The sequence below is a fragment of the Zootoca vivipara genome, chromosome 1 (assembly GCF_963506605.1).
Source record: "Zootoca vivipara chromosome 1, rZooViv1.1, whole genome shotgun sequence".
NCBI lineage: Eukaryota > Metazoa > Chordata > Lepidosauria > Squamata > Lacertidae > Zootoca > Zootoca vivipara.
In genome coordinates, this window is record NC_083276.1 from 120,097,349 (window position 1) to 120,118,174 (window position 20,826).

The following is a 20,826-nucleotide window of genomic DNA, read 5'->3' on the forward strand; positions in this document are numbered from 1 at the left end:
AAAGAGGTTTAAAGAACTTCTCTATCCAGTCCAGCGAGGGTGAGAGAAGAGGTTTAAAGAACTTCTCTATCCAGTCCAGCGCTGTGATGATTCCCCCCCCCAACCTGCTTAACCTTTCTCTTCTTTTCAAATGTGTGGGTTAATCGCTCCTGCTCTAGAATTGCGGGCATGATTAATGTCAAGTAAACCCACTGGTTTCTGGGCCAGCCTTATAGTTCATACAGATGCGCAACAGGGATCCTTGTGGGACAACTATTACCCTTTGCATCTCCTCATCCTGGACCCTGCTGCTGCTATTCCTAGTGACCTCAAAGTGAAGCAGTGGTGTTACAGAAATAACAAGCTTGCGTACTTAGGAGTTCACCCGTGCAGCTGCCTGATCTGTTGTGATTCATAGGTACTTGTTTATGGTTATGACTACCAGCAGATTTCCAGTCAGTAGATCCAGTATCAAGAAGTAGTGACCATCTTTGAAAGATTCTCCAATCTCAATGAACCTTTTGGTGCGCAAATTCACAAGGCTTTCCCCTCCAGGTCAGGAAAGGGAACTCTGTCTTGAAAGAGCAGAGGACAGCATTTCCCCTCTGCCCCATCATGGAGGGGGAGGGACAGAATTAGAGTGTTATGTGAGAGTGCTGTGTGCCGCTCTGCATGTGATTGTATGCATGCAAGTATGAGCGCATGACTGCATGAACAAGAGAAAATGTATATGTGATGTACACACTTTGGTCACGCTCACCACTGGAAGGGTGGCAGATTGCCAACGTGAATGTGACCTGTAGGCTGGAAAAGATTAGCCATTGTTGTTGTTGAGTGTTGTTGAGTGAAACGCCTTCCTTCCTTCTGATTTATGGTGATAAGATAATGAGGGACGTTGTTTGTCAGTCTTCTCTGTTACAGAAAGTAATACTATTGGTAACCCAACATCAGTGGGAGTTGTGTATATTGTGCTGTCAGTTTATGTGATATCCTTGATTATATATGGTCATGTGCTGTGGTTATAAACACTGCATTGTACCTATGGTGCATTTGGGAATGTTTTGTGTGCAGAAAAGAAATCCTTCATGTGAACATTCATCAGCCAAACTTCATCCATGCAGCAGGGCTTTACTGCCCCCTTTCCCACTGCAAACCCCTAAGACCTCTTCTGGGGGCTGGGGGCCCTTTAGAATAGCATGGGATGTGGCATTAGGGTTTTAGGGTGTGGTTGGTGGGAGTTGACTGCTGCTTTGTTGCTCATCAGTTGATAGAGTTAATAAACTGCTCTTAAGTTAAAATCTTTTTTAAAAATTGCATGTTTTTCTGGGTGATACCTGGGTGAACCCATCTGTTCAACCACTTATTGCTTGCATGAGCAGAACTTGCCTTTTTTTCTCCTTTCCCCCCACAATACCTCGCATGCTCCCCAAATTTCCTCTGGAGGGTTGGGGAAAATTGGGGAGGGGACAGTTGCGTCCTTTGCTGTGATGTTGGATCTCTCCCTCTGTGTGGCTTTTTGCATAAGCTGTCACTAAATATGTTAAAAGGTAAAATTTCATTCTGGTGACTCATCTAGCTGTGGAATGAAAGGCTGGGTTTATTAGTGAAAAACCTGCATACTCCCAGTATCTTTGCTTGGTGAGAGAAGACACCTCTCGGTTGCCATGACACCAAATTAATTTTTAATACAATGATAATTAAGAGATGGCAGTTGAAGACCATGTGATCTTTCTGCCGAGGAATAGATTTCATGTGTTTATCTGAAAGGAAATGCAAGTAATTTAGAAATACAGTACACATTTTTTGATTAAAAAAAGCTGCTGCTAAAAAATAGATATTTAGTCATAAAATTAGCCTGTCTAGCTCTTTTTGTATTCTAATATAGTTTTATTAGTGCTCACAGATGTCATACAGACTCTGGAAAGTTCTTAATTTAACAATTAATGTGGAGCATTTGAACTGCTCTGTATGTTGAGGATGTGTGCTGGTTTATACTTTCAGTAGCGAATATAGGTTTGAAAGACGGATCTTTAATTAAGCATAGACAAATACTGATATAGAAAAGTCTGAGATGTAACTGATGGTGGTCTGAGATGTAACTGATGCTACTTTTTGTTGAGACATTAAAAAGAAGCTTGGTCCAGAGGCCTGCTGGTTCCATAGGCTGTTAATTTACTCTTTTTTTTTGCCCTCTTTGCTCTTTTTGGACCCATCTGTGGGAATCATTAGCCTAGGAGCATAAGTAACTTCGTTCACTTGTAGATGTATTTAGCCTTGAATTCCAGGCCATTAACTTCTTGATGGTGATTACTAAGCTCTTAATACATAAGAACTAGGATACTGTAATGTCCTTGGCCCAGTTCCAAGTGTGTGAGTATCAGTAGTTGTTTCCACAGGCAGGATGCGCCAACTGTTGTGTCTAAAAGTTACTGCTTTGTGCCAGCTCAATATTTCATTAGGAGTAGAGCGCATGGACTTTCATTGACTATCCTAAATATAGTCCTCTAGTTTTCCTTTATCACAGTGTCATCTTAACACTATAGATAATCATCGCTGAATGTTGAAAACAGCTGAGGTAATTTCACCTCACCATAAGGCTTTTAAATTTTTTTTACTAACATTGGTTCTAGGACTGTGAGCTATTTCTTTTACCTGTTTTCTCCTCGCATATATTTCGACAGCATATTTTATTGGATACCCCTTGCACCACTAGGTCCTGTAGCCAAGATGTTGTAGTTCAGTAACAACTCCCTTTTCTGCATGTAGAATTTATAGCTGAAACATAAATGGGGTGTGGTAAACAGAGCAAACTACCGTATATTCCTGCGTATAAGACTACTTTTTAACCCAGGAAAATCTTCTCAAAAGTTGGGGTCATCTTATACGCCAGGTCATATTTCTTATACGGCGAGTATATCCCGAACTCTATATTTTGACTGGAAAAGTTGGGTGTCGTCTTATACGCCCAGTCGTCTTATACGCCGGAATATACAGTAATTCAATGTTGAGATTTCCAAATCTGTCTGTGCAAGAATATCAACTTGCCAGACTGAATTATCTCTCCCAGTACATTTTGGGGGTTCTCCTGGACCCTCCCCACTAAGCTTATTTTGGGGGTATGCGGGGAGGAGGGGGGGAAGCCCTTTGCAGAAGTGGAAGTACTAGAACAGGGTTCATTAGGTGAATAAAACCCCATGTTAATAAGTTTGTATATGTTAATTAATTTTTTTTTAGTTTGCTGCATTTAGTTTAATTGAAAACGCATATTTCTGCTGTTACTGACTGCAGAGTTACTTCTTTTTAGATGAAATGAATGCATGTGCCATTATCTCTGGCATGCAAGAGCTGTCTATTTCATTTCATTATTCTGGTTTGGAATTTAGTCCACTTAAGCAGTAGGGAATCCTGACTACATGTGGAATGTTGATTGATGGAGAAGAGAATACATTGTGCTGGTTTTCACTCATGTTTTGTTAATTTAATTCCTTGGGAAGTGAATGTACATGACTAAATAACTTTTGTTTTGCAGACAAACCTCACAATCCTATGGTGAATGCTGGAGCAATTGTGATCACTTCCTTGATCAAGGTAAAATGTTCACACAAATTTTCTGAACTGCATTATTAACATTTTTTGCGGAAAGCTATGTTGTGCAATGTTAGATATTGCACGGACAATGAAAATTTTAATTTGAACTGTAGTTTGTAGTCCACACAAGCATGTGGGCAAATATGCAAAAATATTTGAATCTAGAGGAGTATGTGTGAAAGTAACTGTTTTCATTGTTAGTTTTCTGAAACTAAACCCCACCCTGTATGTTCAAAAACCATTTCTGAGGTATGGTATGAAATAATTTTAAGGGGAAATGCTCCTGGTGTGTTATTTCTCTCTTCTCCCTTCTCTTTTAAATTTACTGGATTCCAAACTGCTGTTTGAAATAGGTTGGGTTAAAGATAGGCTCCTACTTTTTTTCGAGTAACACATGCTTCTCTAGATTTGTGGCCTGAATTATATTAAAATGGAAGGAATATTAGATAAGCATAACAACTTCTACTTGAGATTTTATGGATTCTGTGAAACATGCAACTCATTTTATGGTCTTTTAAATGAGAACTTGTACATCAATTTTAATATACAGCTTAAATTGTTTCCTACATATTTTAGCATTTGTTGCAGTGATGCTCTTCTAGAAGATTTAAAACAAAAATTGTTTCTACATCAAGTGTATATTTTGAATGTCAGATTATATTTACAAGTATTAACATACTTTGGGTGTTTACATCATTAATATGCCTTAATTGCTCCTTTGGTGTGATGAGATTTCTGTAAGAATTAAAAACTCATACTTGAAGCAGTAGCTCTCTAGAAATAAGTGAAAGCTAATCAACATTTCACTCCCCTAGTAGCCTTAAAAATGGACAACCTATTCTGTTGATTACATCTTAACATCCATTAATTTGTTTTCAGACTTTTAGATATGAGAGGCTACTTCAGTCTTGGCTCATGATTTTCTGCTTTTCGTTATATTGAATAAAATAAAATAAAATCCTGCTTAAAACATTTATCTTTAATAGCTATAGGTGAAGGAAAATGGCCTTAAGTATGACAGGTAAATTTATTCATGTTTAACTTTTCTCTGTAGGTTTAAATAACTTTGAAATTCATTTTGACAGTGGGTTAGAATAAGCAATATACAATACATCAAATACTTGACTGTAATTATTGTCACAGTACAGCCTGTTACAAGTACTGTAGGGTAAAATCCAAAGTGCAAACTTTCCTGGAAATAAATTCCACTGTAATTAGTCTAAAATGCGCTTTTCTATCACAACAGTGTAGGTTCCAGGCTGTTGTAATATTTTGCAGTTTTAGTTTTTACTGCATGCAATCGTGATATCATTACAAGAACACTATATCAACTTTGTAGCCAGTACTGGATTGCATTGAAACTTTGCATGTAGTATATTTGCATGTCCAGCAGACATAAATCACCATATTGCATCATCTGTTTAAAGTGATTGTAAGACTTTTTTGTGATACATCTACCGGGAAGCTATTTTATAAAAATTGAGTGACTATGAAAACAGGAATCAGCACTGGGTTTTTAATACTTCGTTTTAATTTAGAAATATTTTAGCTATCATTCTGAGTTAATTGTAAGCTCATACTTAGTAACATTCATAACTGCAGCCTAATGGTATGTTTGCTTGGAAATAAGCCTTGCTGTCTCCAATGAGTCCCACTTCTAATGCCTATGTATAGAATTAGAGTAGCTTCATACATGAATTCAGAGCATTTGTTAGCTCAAGATCATAGAATACACTCCTGTAAAATTTCTATGCTTGGTCTAGTACAGAGTGGCAAGGCAAATGGCTGTTTAAGGCTACAATCCAAAGATGCAATCTGTTTTGTTGAAGAGGGTGCAAAAACCTTGGGAATTCATTTGTTGCGTATCTTAAATGTGTACTTTATTACATGTTGTTTATCACAATTGTATATGCAATAGGGCAATAGTTCTAACTGGTTAGCATATTTTGTTTACTACTGCCTTTCATGATGCCTTTCTAAACCTACTGCCATTTGAAACCATTAAAATATAACATATACAGTGGCAAAACAATGCTGAGTTATACCAAAGTCCTTTCCCGTATATAAGGAAAGTTATAGAAGCTCCTTTAGCTTGAGTGGTTAAAGCATATTAGTCACTGACTCCTAAAGTATGGTACATAAGAAAAAGTAAAGTTATTTTCTAGAGCAGTCAATGGCCCCACTGATGGATCATTAAGCCATGGTTTTAAGGGTCTGGGTTCAAAGAGTGCAACAAACCAGGTGTTGATTTACTTTGGCTGTGATGTGGTAGCTGCAGGAGTTGGATAGGAGCATTGCAGGAACTATTTGAGCACTAGTATGCTAACATAAAGCCATAGTTTGTTTCAAACTATGGTTTGATGTCATGTCCTGCCAACCTAGCAGTTCGAAAGCACGTCAAAATGCAAGTAGATAAATAGGAACCGCTATAGCAGGAAGGTAAACGGCGTTTCCATGTGCTGCTCTGGTTTGCCAGGAGCGGCTTTGTCATGCTGGCCACATGACCTGGAAGCTATACGCCGGCTCCCTCGGCCAATAATGCGAGATGAGCGGGCAACCCCAGAGTCGGTCACGACTGGACCTAATGGTCAGGGGTACCTTTACCTTTACCTTTTTTGATGTCATGTACAAATTGGGCCAGTGATAAACATCTCAATTAAAATTAAACTCACTTTGTGCTTAGATGCAGCTGTATTGAGTGTGCAGTAAAGATGTGCCAGGTTTTTGTTGGCCACTACAGGGGAGACTGCTGGGCTAAATCGATCTCTGATATGGCCTAAGAAAGCCATTCTTATTGCCTAAGGATTTTTGTTCTTGCGCATACTCTGGTTTGTTGTTTCTCAAAGTGCTACTATACAGTTTTGGATCTTGCATAGTGGCAGCCGTATGTCAGGAGCTGTGCATAAAAGCCTTAATCAATGAGAGATGCTCGCTATGTCAACCTGCTGAATAATAGTGTATTGACAGCTACAAGTCTGTGACGTAGGACATAGGTGAATGATCGGCATTAGAATTCGGAAGATTTTTAATTCTCATGCAGCATACCGCATGACCACTGTTAAAAGAGAGAGGTCATCTAGAGAGGTCAAATGAATAAAAGCCTCAGTGTAACAAATCTTAATAACTGGTGCTCTGTGGGAATACAAAATAGTTATAATCATGGGTGAGCGGAGAATGCAATAATTATTGCTCCTTTTCACCCATTTTCTAGTGTGCACCACCATAACATGAGGTGAATTCTTCCCTTGGTCAGACCTTACAGTTCTGACTATGGTTGAGATTTTGAGTTACAATTTTGCAGTTTGGTGTTACTACCTCCCTGCCCCCCGCCAGGTGCACAATTTAATTAATGAAAGTCATTCTCTTTTCCTAAATTCTAAATACAAAAATCCCCTTACGTGGGAATCCCAAGCTCTAGTTAAAAGATACACGAGTCTTAAATAAGCTGTTGTATCTGAACGTCTTTGCAGTTTCTAGATTTACAATTTGAAACAGAATTTGTAATTATTATTTTAGGTGTAGTTAATAAGCATAGCAATTGGAGGTAAGCCTCAATTGCCAACCATTAACCCCTCAGAAAACATGATTTTTCATTATTGAAATATTTGTCATAATGCTTGTAGTGGTCACTTTTTCAGTTAATGTTTTGCAATGTCCACTGCAATCCAGATTAAACTCCCAGAAAATAGACTAGATTGGTTTATATACCCAGCGGACCCTTTTTGTTTCATTTTTTTTATATAGAGACAGTGAAAGAATCGGGATAGCCAATAGAACTGATTTCTAAGTATGTTTTGGAGAGAAAATATTCTTCAAGATTCACTTTAGAGGAAACCGTTTAGAAATTCAGTATCAGAACTGATAATGGATGCTGTTTGTCAATGGACAGACTCCATCAATGGAAGGATTCCAACAATGTTAACTAAAAATGAGGGGAAGGAAAACAATTTCTAAATCATGTTTTCAGCTTCAGCTGTGAAATAATAAATGCAATCAAAGGATGAGAGCCAACAAAGTAATACCTGGAATAGACCCATTGAAATAAATGGACTTAAGTAATGTTTGTGTGGACTTCTAGTGATCAAACTGACTAGGATAACCTAAGTCTCAGATTGGAGCCCATTTGCTTATGAAAACGGTTGAGAACTGAACTAACCTCTATCTGCATAGAAGTTACACTAGATGTAATGAAAGCTAGCAGTTCTTGTAGGATCATGGGTCAACATCCCTATAGATGTTATAGGACAACTCTGTTTTTCATACCCTATAGCTTCTGCATATATTCAGCCTTTTGTTCTGTGTTTCAGCTGATTACTCAGTAATCCTGCAGCTAAATGGATATATGTACAGAAACAGCTTTATTTCTTTAAACATAGATCACATTTCCCTTTCCCTCCCTTCTGCTTACTCAAACTTGATAATTGTCTTTTCCTATTGGTTCTTCAATTTTATATATATCTGAAAAAAAATATTAATAGTAACTTGCTTAGTTTTCCAATGCATGGTCCGTTGTTTATGAAAATATTAATTAATACAACACTTCTGTTGTTTGAGGTTGTCTCTTTCATCTTGACAATCCTTTATTCCAATTTTATAGAAGTAGTCCCACTGAGTGAATTGACCAAGGCTCCCCAGTATGTCCATTTCTGAGGTGAGACTTACTTAATCCAGGGTCTCCTAGGTTCCAATTCAAGCTTACATTTTGAGCAGACATTTCAAAGTGTGTACGTACAAATAGGCTAGAATTGTTGGTCCAGATGTAAAACACAACCAAAGCAAAAGATGATTAAACAATATTGTCCATTTGTGTTTGAAGGTTTAAATGTAACTTGTGGGCAACAATTGCAAATTGAATTCTATATACAGTATTAAAATTCTAGCCATAAATACAGTCGTACCTCGGGTTACGAACCGCTCGGGTTGCGAACAGTTCGGGTTATGAACTCCGCAAACCCGGAAGTGTTTTCGTTGTGCGTGCGTTCCGCGCATGCGCAGAAGCGGCGCGTGCGGTTTGCGCATGTGCAAAGCGTGAAAATCACGGTTTGCGCATGCGCAATCATGGCGCTCGGTTTGCGACCTTTTCGGGTTACGAACTGCGACCCGGAACGGATCGTGTTCGTAACCCGAGGTACTACTGTATAATACTAGTCATAAATAAAATACAAGAATTGATCTTGTTTGTGTTTAGATATGCTCTCAAATCATTCAGTCAAGCCCTGATCATAGGCTAGATCCAGACATAGTCGTATTTTGAGCAGACCTTTTGAAATCAGTGGGACAAATTAGCTGTGACTTCCAGTTTGCACACTGAAAGTTCTCTTCTGTGCCACTGTTTGGTGAAACTGTATGCATATGGTGTTGATTTTGCTGATAGTTCTTTTTCTGACATTGAAATTATGTGGCAGTTTCGGAACATACTGGGTTTCACGCAACTCCAGTGAGCATGTAGTTTATAAATATCTATTTAAATAATTCTGGAACTTTGAATCAGGATATCTTAAGTATTCTGACCCCCCCCCAATTGTTCTGGGGGGGGATTCTTTCAACCCTGGGGGTGATGCAGAGGGAGGGGGGGTAGGTTTTGTTGCACAAGTGCTATTCCTTGCAAGTACATACCGTAGTTGCATTATCAGCCTTTGGAGGAAGAACCACATAAGCTTGCATAATACAAGTCAAGTAGCAGTATTAAGCACAGAATTTAACATGTCGAGGTAGTACCTCAAAACTGAGAGTTATAAGAAAAATCTAAGTATTGCTGAGATCCTATTGCATGCTGATGCAATTATAATATAAATAAATAAAATGAGAGCCTATCCTATAATATGGATATGTAAACGTTCTTTTAAAAACTTGCATGAATGGTGTGTCATTGGATTGTCTCAGTCTAAAACTACTTTGTGTTCATAGACGTTCATTGTATATACACAAAAGTGTGCATATACACATAAATATACATTCAAGCATGCACACTGCAAGTGTGTATATGTATATATTATGTTTGTGAAGTTATTGCATGGTACGTTTGTAGACAGATGAACTGGTTGTAAAACTTCATATATATAAAACTTGAGACTCCACAAAGTGGAAAATTAGACTGAAGTCAAAATAAAATTTGGAGAGAACAAAGAACTGCTCTGTGTTCCATCTTAAAGTTGCCAGGGGAAATATTTTCAAAATTGCCATGGGGGAAAACAACTCTCAAATATTTGGTGCCTCATTTCTGGTTGACGTTACCTACAACATTTGCCTCCTTTAATCTGTAAATGAAATGGAAAAAACTGGCAGTGTTAAGAACTTGCATTAAGAGTCCCATTTTAATGAATAGTTCATGCAGTACAAGCTAAATCCAAGTTTAGGGTTTTGCTTTTTAAAGATGCTTACTTTTTATCAATGTGCTTAAACTGGTATCTAGAAGGTCCTGTGAAAGAGTGTTTTTTGTGTGTGTCAGGGTTTTTTTTAGTTAAAGGCAGGGAAACCCTGAATTTGATAAATGCTGAAATAAGTTTGCTCAGACACCATTGTTTGCTATGTTTACTCTGCTAATAGTATCAAACATATGAAGATGCTCCTTTGTTTTTTTGCAGTTAAGGTCGGGTGCGGGGAGAGAATCAATCCTTTCTGTCTTTTAGCATTAAGCATCTTTCTCCTTACCCTTTAATACAGGGGAGAAATGCAAAACTTGTTTCAGTTTTTAACTGCCTTAACCTTAACAACAATGACCAGTACGGCATCCCGTAACTAATGCTGACCCACTTTCCCAAAGCAACATTCACTGTGCATTTAAAAGGTTTTTGTGGTTTAAATGTTGTTACATATTTTACAGCATTAGGATCTATGGAATATTTTGACAACTGCAACAGTTCAATGAAGTTGGTAATTTCTTCTTTTAATTATTTTTTCATTGAACAGATTTGGAGTTACACTTTTTTAAAAGCTTGTTTTTCTAATGCCTTTCAACACAATGCTTAACCTTTTTAGCGTATTTCTTAAATAGTCATTGACTATGGGTAGCAGTGTTTTTACTTTATTGGTGCATAACCTTTGACACAACAGTGTGGTATTCTTTCAGCTGGTGATCATACGTGTATGACTGCACATCACTAGATGAGCTGGTGCGTGTGGCTTCACAGATTATCTGCAACACCCTAATCCACTTGTAGAATGGGAAATGAGGCTGGCTTTATGCATTTCATGAGTAGAATTCTGGTACATACAGGATTCAGGTTTTTTTTTTCTTTCCCCTATATTAAAAATAGTGCAAGTAATGTTTTTTGGATTGATTTGAGGTAGTGCTTTTAGATAACAGAACTAAATAACATATTAACCCGATGTTTCTAAGGCATTAAGTAATGCCTATTAATTTGTGACAGTCTGGTTTTTTTTAAAAAAAAATTAAGTATATTTATAATAAAAAATAAATAAACTTAGGCAATATGCATCCTCCATCCTGATGTTTAACAATGGATTCCCAGCCACATTTAGTTCTGGAGACGGTCTGTTGATAAAATGCATTCACAACAAATCTCTTAGAAATTACCTGTCAAGTTAGTCCTTTGGACACACAGATACAGTTGCTAGACCGTTGTTCAGGATAAGAACAACGCTCCTTTATCCTATACCACCGCATTCCCATCAAATATGGTAAATCTGCCTTATTAAAAATACCCTATCTCCATAGCGGTTTATAGCTGTGTTTCCATAGTATTTATTTTTTAAATTTTGAGCTGGCAACCAGGGATATTCTTGAAAATAAGAGACTACATATGGAAAAAGACAGCACAATTTAAAAAAACAGGGTTTTTTTTGACAAAAGGAAATACCCATTTTAAATATCCACACATCAAGTATCTGTAGCAAGAACTTGATTATGTGGCCACAAGCCAGAGCAGAGTGAATGGAGATCTGTACAGCGAGGCTTTCCCTTTGGGGGTAGCAAGTTCTCTTTGCCCCCAATATAATTTACGCAGAGTAACAGCTTGGGCCAGGGTGCCTAGATATATACACCCAGGCATTGATGGTTGCAGGCTTTACACTTGCTATGTCAAATAGCAAGCATGAAAACATAACAGTGTCAATTGTAGAGTTGCCTTTATATAGTTCCTTGAGTTTCTAAGCAAGGGTATGAATCTGAAATGTGTCAAGGTAGAGGGAGAGAAGCATAAGGATTGTGCTCTGTCCTTTGAGTCCCACTGATGCTAAACTGGACATTTTAAAATGTTTGCCTGTTAATAAAATCCAGGCATCTTTTGAACTACATTTGGACAGTATATCTGCTACTGCAATTTCTGTTATACTGGAAGGTGTTTACCTATAAAACTTTGGGATTAATGGCTGGGGTGTGTACCCAGGATTTCCCATGTGTGCATCAGGGCATCCTTGATACTTCCCCCAATTGCTGTTCGTGCTGTTTTGGAGTCATTTCCTAAGTTTTGACAGCAGCTTAACAAGTGGCGGAAGGGATGCACAAATGGAAGTTCCCAGCAGGGCTCTTTGGTTAGTGCTAGCGACTTTTTCATGCAGTTGCCCTTTTATAGCAGTGGTAACACTCATCTTCTACTCAATAGTTTATGTACAACCGCCACTGGCCCCTAAATAAAATAGCACTGAACATTCTAGTATCCATCATAATGTAAAAAATAATAACCTTGGACTACAAGAATGGAACGTTAATGTATCCTCTGATTACAATAAACTGTAAGTGAATTTCCAAGGCACTAATTCATAATTGAGTAGAACACCTAAAATAAAGCTAGCCTTATTCAATGTTCATCTCTGTTTCCTCACCTTAGTAATTTTCAAAAATTGAAACTTTCTGTAGTGTTCTTAAGTTTGATATAAACAATTTAGTCATCTAACTTTAGGTATTTAGACTAATAAATAAAACAATAGTTTAATATTAAATATTTAAGTAGTTATAGATTATTAAGAATTATTTTATTTAAACTAAGTTGAATTAGAATTAAAACTTCTCTTGTATTAACAAACTTTGTAAATATGTCTTCTTTCCTTTCAGCAAGGAGCAAATAATGCTGAGAAATTTGACTATGTAAGTGAACCATCAAACCTTTTTAAAATTATTTCCCATAGTTGAGTTTGAAACTGCAGGGTAAGATTTTATTTTTATATTTGCTTTTCCCCCTTCATTTCTGATCTGTGAACTGGCATTCAGAGTCTAATTTAAGCAAAAGAAAAGCCACATTCTTGCTCCTGTAGAATGAACTTGGGTTCTGAAACACACCAAGCTATGATAAACTTTTCATAGTTGGTGCTTTTGAGAATCGGTTTCCTTCCTTTTTGTATTACTTTCAATTTCTGAAAGTCTACATTGCTGCTGAAGAAGGAACTTCAGTTCCAAAACATGCCAAATGTCAATAAACTTTAATAGTTGGTGAAAACAGCAACAACATTGAAACATTTAAGTATTGTTTGTGCAGCTTAACAGCCCAGTTCTCACAAAATGCTAAGCCATTGTTCAGCATTATAGGGACAATCCTTGGAGGCACACACTGCCCTTTCATCTTTCAGTGCAAGGTGGAAATGGAAGCATTTGTTTCCTGGTTTAAAATAACCATAGTTTACATCTAAACTGGACCAAAACTGTAGTTACTTTACACTATGGTTTATTGAAATAAGCCAGATAATAAACCCTGCTTTTATCTTGTCTTGTTTCATTAAACAATCAGTTAAATTAACCAGAGTCCCTCAATGGGACATGACATAATAAACTGTGGCTTCTTTTAGACCACAGAAGTGGAAGCTCCCAATTTCATGGCTGTGCTGAAGGAGGAGTGGAAGTGCATAAATCTAAGGCTTGTTCTTGTGATGCAAAACCAAGGTTTCATATTTCATCTGAACCAAGCCAATGAATGTTGAATCCTAGGCGTATAGGGATATGTTACTGTACATTCTGAAAACATTGTGATGCTTCTTTAACAGGTGATGCAATTCATGAATAAGATGGCTGGAAATGAATACGTTGGGTTCAGTAATGCCACGTAAGTATGTTTTTTAGTTTAAAAAATTCCTCTTTACCCAGTTTCTTCTTACATCTATACGTAGTTCTGTGTTAGGTAGTAAATACAGTCGATCTCGGTTTTTGAATGTAATCCGTTCTGGAAGACCGTTCGACTTCCGAAACGTTTGAAAACCGAGTCACAATGGGCAGTCGGCAATTTCAATGGAGAAAATTGGAAAAACCTCAGCGGAAGCCGTTGGATTTCCAAGGCATGTTCGAAAACGAAAACAATTACTTCTGGGTTTTCAGGGTTCAAAAACTGAAACGTTTGGCTTCCGAGACGCTCGAAAACCGAGGTTCCACTGTAGTTCAAACAAGTGTTGGTTTATTCAAATGGAGCATTATTTATGCTTGCCCTCATCAAACACTCCCTTTTCTGAGTCCTGTAGCACTTAAGGAAAAGGAGGCGTGATTCCTGCAAAGGCCCAGTGAGGCAGTTTATCCTTTGCAAGTTTGGCTTTTGGGGAAAGCACCACAGTGCCTCGCTACTGTTGCTGCCTCCAAAACTCCACTTCTTCCAAGCTCTCTTGAAAGAAGAAAATATATTTCTTTTTCTTCTTTTAGGATTTTTTTGGGGGGAGGGAGCAGTAGCAGGGCATGCCCATCTGTAGTACAAAAACTACTTCTCTCCAATTTTTTGTGGAGGGCGATAGGTGGTTTTTCTCCTGCAGAGTTGGATTCCTGGTGGAAGGTACCAGCATCCCGTTTTTACTTCCCTCTGCAATAACTGAGCAGAAAAGGAAATAAACCACCACCACCCCACGAAAAAGGCAGGCAGTACTGTTCCTTTTTCCATCAGGTTTTGCTGGATGCAGCGGCTGGTGTTTTTTCTCAGCAGCTCAGCTTGCCAGAGGGAAAGCATTTTTGAGGATGAAAGGAGAAAGAGTTTTTGCCATGAGCAGGACATTTTGCGAAAGCACAGGGAGTGTTCACTAGACAGCAGAAAGACATTGCTACTGGCAAATAGGATTATGAAATCCTGATTAAAATAAGCTCAGGATGCTTGAAGGAGTGTCTCCACCCCCATTGTTCTGCCCGGACACTGAGGTCCAGTGCCAAGGGCCTTCTGGCGGTTCCCTTGCTGCAAGAAGCCAAGTTACAGGTAACCAGGCAGAGGGCCTTCTCGGTAGTGGCACCTGCCCTGTGGAACACCCTCCCACCAGATGTCAAAGAGAAAAACAACTACAGTACCAGACTTTTAGAAGACATCTGAAGGCAGCCCTGTTTAGGGAAGCTTTTAATGTTTAATACATCATTGTATTTTAATATTCTGTTGGAAGTTGCCCAGAGTGGCTGGGGAAACCCAGCCAGATGGGCGGGGTATAAATAAATTATTATTATTATTATTATTATTATTATTATTATTATTATTATTAAATTTCATTGCTTCATTGCCTGCGTTTGAGCCAACAAAAGTCAACCAGAATAAACAGATCTTAAAAGCTGCTGAAAGATGTTTTGGCATTGGAACATCTTCTATGGAAAGAACTGGATTGCTGTAGTTCAGCCATCCCTGAGTGAATGCTTCTCTGTGTCTTTTGCAGTCTATGTTTGATTCATTATGTTATGTGGTCTGGCTCAAGGAACAGACTGCGTTGGAGATGCTCAAACAGAGCTGTTAATAGCTTTGTAAGTTATGGAGGGAGGTAGCTCCTTGAACTGTGTTTCAAAAGCAATATGAAGCCAGTGCAGATTCTAGAGCAGGCATCCCCAAACTTCGGCCCTCCAGATGTTTTGGACTACAATTTCCATCTTCCCCAACCACTGGTCCTGTTAGCTAGGGATCATGGGAGTTGTAGGCCAAAACATCTGGAGGGCCGCAGTTTGGGGATGCCTGTTCTAGAGTGCTGATAGAATTGGCATCCATTGATGGCTTGCCAGGAAGCAGCTTGCTGTACCAGTGTAAGCCTGGTCTGGCTTCAAAGTTCATAGAAAGGTGCATGATCAGAGTTGGAAAGGAACATGAGGGCCATTTAGTCCAACCCCCTGTAACGCTGGAATCTTTTGCCCAACATGGGACTCAAACCCACAACCCTGAGATTAAAAGTCTCATGCTGTACCCACTGAGCTACATTATATGGGAACTGCAGGTTGCTACTCCCTTGCTCATCCAATATATGCAATGAAACACAATCGTGGAATACTTCTAGTTTAGAAATTGTTTGTTTTTTGCTGCAAAACTAAGAATTGCTTGTTGCATCTGTAAAACTTCCCCTTTCCTGGGAGTGGGCCCCATTGCACTTAGCACAAGTTACTTCTGTGTAGACACGTATAGATTTGCGCAGACCATATTTTACAACCCTTTCTAGTTTCCTTATTTGCAGTTTTACTGAAAATTTATTCAAATCAGACAATGGAGAAATGCTCAATATGTGGCCCTTGTTGTTGTTTTGGCCAGTAATGCCCTATGACACTAATTAGTTTTTAAACTAAGCTTGTGTCTTGCTAAACCTGTAGATTGGGTAGCTAACATTTTTTGGGCCAGTGGGCAGCCACATTTGGAATTTTTAAAATTTCCTGGGGGCTCCCACATCCCAAAGAACAGAAAAAAAGACAGGGCCACAAAAAGGCACAGGCGTGCTCCCCCCCCCCCCCAATCAGTGGAGAAAAGTCATGTACACCAACCATCACTGTGCTCAGTGGTCTCATATGCATTGTAGCTTTTTAAGGGATTAAAGGCAAAGACCTTTCACAGACGCCACAGGAGAGGCACCCATGAGTCGGTAACCCTTGATGTAGCCACTTAAGCCTCTCTCTTAAAGGTAGCAGAACTATCAACATTAACAAAATGTCATCAGCATACAGAAATTAATTCTGCCTTGCTAAATAAATATTATGGTGCTTTTCAGAAAGTTGTATCCTAGTCAGAAGCTTTCAATACTGTTAATAAGTGTCCTGGTCTTAAGGTGCATTTTCGTATTTCCTCACACTAGGTTCCAGTCTGAAAGAGAGAGTGGAGATCGAAACTTTGCAATAGGTTACTATCTGAAAGAAAAAAAGGTATGTTGGAGGATTACATAGCCACCAATTCCTTAACTTTTCAGGCTATGTACTGTACTAAGCAAACTACCACAGAACAGACTTTCAAATACCAGTGGTACCTCGACTTACAAAGGCGACCCGTTCCGCGGCGCTCTTCGTAAGTTGAAGTCTTCGGTGGTTGAAGCGCCCATTTTGTGCATGTGTGAAGCGCGACTTTGCGCTTCTGCGCATGCGCCGACTGTGCGCGCCGCGAAAAGACTTCCGGGTTTGCCGACTTCAGAAGTCGAAACCTTTGGAAGTCGAGTCATTTGGATGTCGAGGTACCACTGTACAGTCAAACCTCGGTTGTCAAATGTAATCTGTTCTGGAAGACAGTTTGACCTCCGAAAAGTCCGACAACCAAGGATCAAAGGGCAGTCAGCAAAGTCAATGGAGGGGGGTGGGGACAACTAATTGGAAGCCGTCCAGCTTCTGAAAATTGTTCGAAAACGGGAGCGGTTACTTCCAGGTTTTCTGCATTTGGGAGCTGAAACATTGCAAAACGGAGGCGTTTGGGAGCCAAGGTGTGACTATATGCATAATAAGTATAGCACAGGCATCCCCAAACTTTGGCCCTCCAGATGTTTTGGACTACAATTCCCATCTTCCCCGACCACTGGTCCTGTTAGCTAGGGATCATGGGAGTTGTAGGCCAAAACATCTGGAGGGCCGCAGTTTGGGGATGCCTGGTATAGCGTATAATGGTGATTCACCAAAGGGTGCATGCAAGGTAATGCAGCAGTTTCTGCTGTCTGGAAGCACACTTAACAGACTTGTTTATTTGTATGCCACTTTTCCACAAGATGGTGTCCAAAGTGGCTCTTGCATATCTCAGATGTACCTATTCCTCTACAAATATGAAGTCACAAAGGGCCTGTTCTGTCAGCAGAAACTACCTCTAATTGGCTTTTGGCTGTGATGTCATGATATCTGAAACCTCACGGCCTAGCTTATGTACTAAAATCCTGTCCTATTTTTTGTAGTGTTTTCCAGAAGGCACAGATATGGTTGGCATATTGGACTTCTACTTCCAGGTAATTATCTGAACTTCATGTCTATAATCCTGAAAGGGAAATGTAAAAAGCTACAGAAATAATTGGGCAAGTGTAACACTGACAAAAATCTCAAAACTGGGGTCAACAGTTAAATACTTAATTAACTTACTTTTGCACATTTCATAAAGACAATAAAAATGCTGTACTCCAATATCAGATGCTATCAAAATATCTTTAAAATGTTATTGTAGCTTTAGTCTATGGAAGTTAGAGTAAGTTATCTTAGCAGTGAATTCCTATTACAGGTTACAAACAGCCTAGCCAACAAACTTTTTGGATTACAAACACTTCAAAACCGGAAATGAGTGTTCCGTTTTGTTGGCACGCGGGAGCAGAGGGACCCAGTGCTTTCTCTCCACAATGCATGCCAGGCCTACACACCCTCGCCCCGGTCCCTCTGTGCACTCCGCTCCCCCAGCCTCAAGAGGTGCGCCTTCTCCTGCCTTGCGCAAAGCACCAGCTCGAGAGCGAGCAAGCGTGGAGCTCAGCCCGGTGGCGGCGGCAAATGAGGGAGCCACAGACCTGCGCTTTGCCTACTGCTTCCTCCAGATCACCCCAGCTGCCAGAACTGAGCTCCCTGCTCACTCCTTCCATTGCCATCCTGCCTCCTTCCCAGGATGGGGCGGGTGCAGCAACGCAGGCAGGCAGCTGGAGCCAGGGAGCCCAAAGAGCCGTGCACCTGCCATTCCGTTTGCCTGCAGTTGGCTCTTCCACAGCAGAGGGACCCATAAGCGGAGAAGGGGGTCACTGCAGCATCATCCCATGAAAGCGCCGACTGCAGGCAAACGGAATGGCAGGCGCGCAGCTCTTTGGCATTCCTCCCTAATCTGCTGACAGCTCATTCCATATGCTGCAGTCTATTGCTGGATCTAGTTTTTGTAAGGCAGTCTTTTAATCTATTTACTTATACAGTATACCACTTGTGTGTAATAGTTTGTAACTGTTCCTACTCTCACTCCCTACCTTTCTTAAGCTGTGTTCCATAGAAGTGACTTGCGAATCGGCCAGCGTAATGGCAGCAACATTGGCTAATGGAGGGTTTTGCCCAATCACTGGTGAGAGGGTACTGAGCCCAGAAGCCGTTCGGAACACTCTAAGTTTAATGCACTCCTGTGGCATGTATGACTTCTCAGGACAGTTTGCCTTCCACGTAAGTAGCATTTTCAAACTAGTGTTTAGTAGACGCGCCTATAGGAAACATTTAGGCTAAGCAGTATCATTCACTCTCTAAAGTAGCAATTTTAAGCTTTTACTTAATGTTATTTTATCTAAATTGTTTATATGCTGCCTTCCATCAAAACGGATTCAGTTTATATCACTATAAAGTGACAAGACACAAAGTTGAAAATACAATTCAATAAAACAAAGCTAACAGTAAAAGCTGTAGTTTAAATAGCAAATAAATAAATAAATAACCCAGCAGAATGTTATTTAAATAAATAAGTAGGTGAGAACGAAAAGTTTAGCGAAGTTGACACCACGCAAACATCCATGGGGAGGTCATTACATACCTGGTTGACGGCTGCTTCTCTTCTGATGGCAGGCGCACTCTGACAAGGACGTTTGAATTAGAGTATGGGGACACTGATAATGAATCTCAAACTGTTTAGGACTTTGCCTGTTTGTTTCAGGGTCCAATTCTATTGTGAAATTCTTTTAAAAGCTGGTGTGATCGTGGTCTTAATGAACTGTTCTAGTTGATGTTCTGAACTGAAGCTTCCAATCAGTCTTCGGAGACTGCTGCACATGTAACAACACACTGCAGTAGCTTAACCAGGAGGTTATGGCAGCCTGGGTAACCATAGTAAGACCACTCCCTATCCAGCAGTGGTCACAAGCTGTCTCTGTGATAATGGCAAACTAGTCAAACTAGTCAAAGGCTCTTTGTCTTTTGGAGGCCCAAGCTGTCTCTGTGATAATGGCAAACTCCGAGCTTACCTGTATGAGTGCACCAACTAAATAATACCTGGGACATGAGTTGACACCAATAAGTCAATCCTAAAAAGCTGTCCTTAGGACTATTTCAGTTATGGATGACCACCGAACATTTAAGTTTTGATATCTTTTAAGTCCTTAAATGTAAGCCTTCCTGTTGTTCCCTTTAATCTAGGTTGGTCTTCCTGCAAAATCAGGGGTTGCTGGTGGCATTCTGCTGGTTGTTCCCAATGTTATGGGCATGATGTGCTGGTCCCCTCCTCTGGACAAGATGGGCAACAGCGTTAAGGGGATACACTTTTGTCACGTAAGCAGCAAGGGTACTCACTTGCATATTTTCTTGGGTTTGCATCAGAATTTTAGTAGACTTTCTGTTTTCATGCCCACCTCAGATTTCATCATAAACTAACAGATGATGGGCAGTCAAAGCTGTACTTCCTCTGCAGAATTATTTTTACAAGTGTTTGGAAAATGTTGTCTGGAAAAACCTTTTTCAGATTCCAACATGAATGGTGGTTTGTGTTAGGGCTGAGCCAGATACTAAGGTGTGTACATTATTTCATTGTGAAAGAAGATATTCAGGGCTCCTAGAAGCTTGCCAGAGCAGGTTTGCCTGTTCCTTGCCCCATTTGGCTGCAATTTGCATGGTATTTTGAGAAAATAGCCAGCTGCCTTCTGAATAATCAAGCTCCAAAAAGCAACTGGACAGTGTTGTATCATGATGTCACTGAGGGGACCTGTTAAACAAAAATGATGCTAAATCTGCAGCTTTCAGCTGCAGCTGCAAAAAGGGAGTACATTTTGCAGGTGAAAAAGTTTTCCAAAATGCACTTCTCTGTTTCAGTCTGTTTTTGGCTGCCAAAAATGCCGATTCTTTGCTTTCTATTCACCTACTAATCCATAAGTTTCAACAATATTTCAAACCAATTTTAGATTATTATTATTTTGCAAAATTTGTATCAACAAGTGAGCTTTTCTAATGGGCTCCAGTTAGCTATGTAATCAGATAATAACAGACTAGATGTGTAAAGCATAGAAACTTGTAAACTTTATTGGTTTGCATATAGAACAAAATGTGATGTTCTTCCCATTGCAGGAACTGGTATCTTTGTGCAATTTCCATAATTACGATAATTTGAGGCACTTTGCAAAGAAGCTTGATCCTCGCAGGGAAGGTGGTGATCAGCGGGTAAGTAGAAAAGGTATTTCAGGTTATTAGTGTGTATTGTGTAT

General features: G+C 39.5%; 1 protein-coding gene across 4 annotated transcripts in view; it reads left to right on the forward strand.

Moving 5' to 3' along the window:
• Positions 1 to 20,826, forward strand: part of GLS (glutaminase) — a 67,822-nt gene that overhangs the window by 11,233 nt on the left and 35,763 nt on the right. For 2 of the 4 annotated variants that reach the window (XM_035136204.2, XM_035136214.2), the window contains exons 7-14: positions 3,509 to 3,567; positions 12,581 to 12,613; positions 13,504 to 13,562; positions 16,516 to 16,582; positions 17,587 to 17,637; positions 18,632 to 18,808; positions 19,769 to 19,900; positions 20,690 to 20,782. In XM_035136204.2, the coding sequence (XP_034992095.1) occupies positions 3,509 to 3,567; positions 12,581 to 12,613; positions 13,504 to 13,562; positions 16,516 to 16,582; positions 17,587 to 17,637; positions 18,632 to 18,808; positions 19,769 to 19,900; positions 20,690 to 20,782 (671 nt within the window). The other 2 variants (XM_060281426.1, XM_035136223.2) reach the window with 2 other exon arrangements.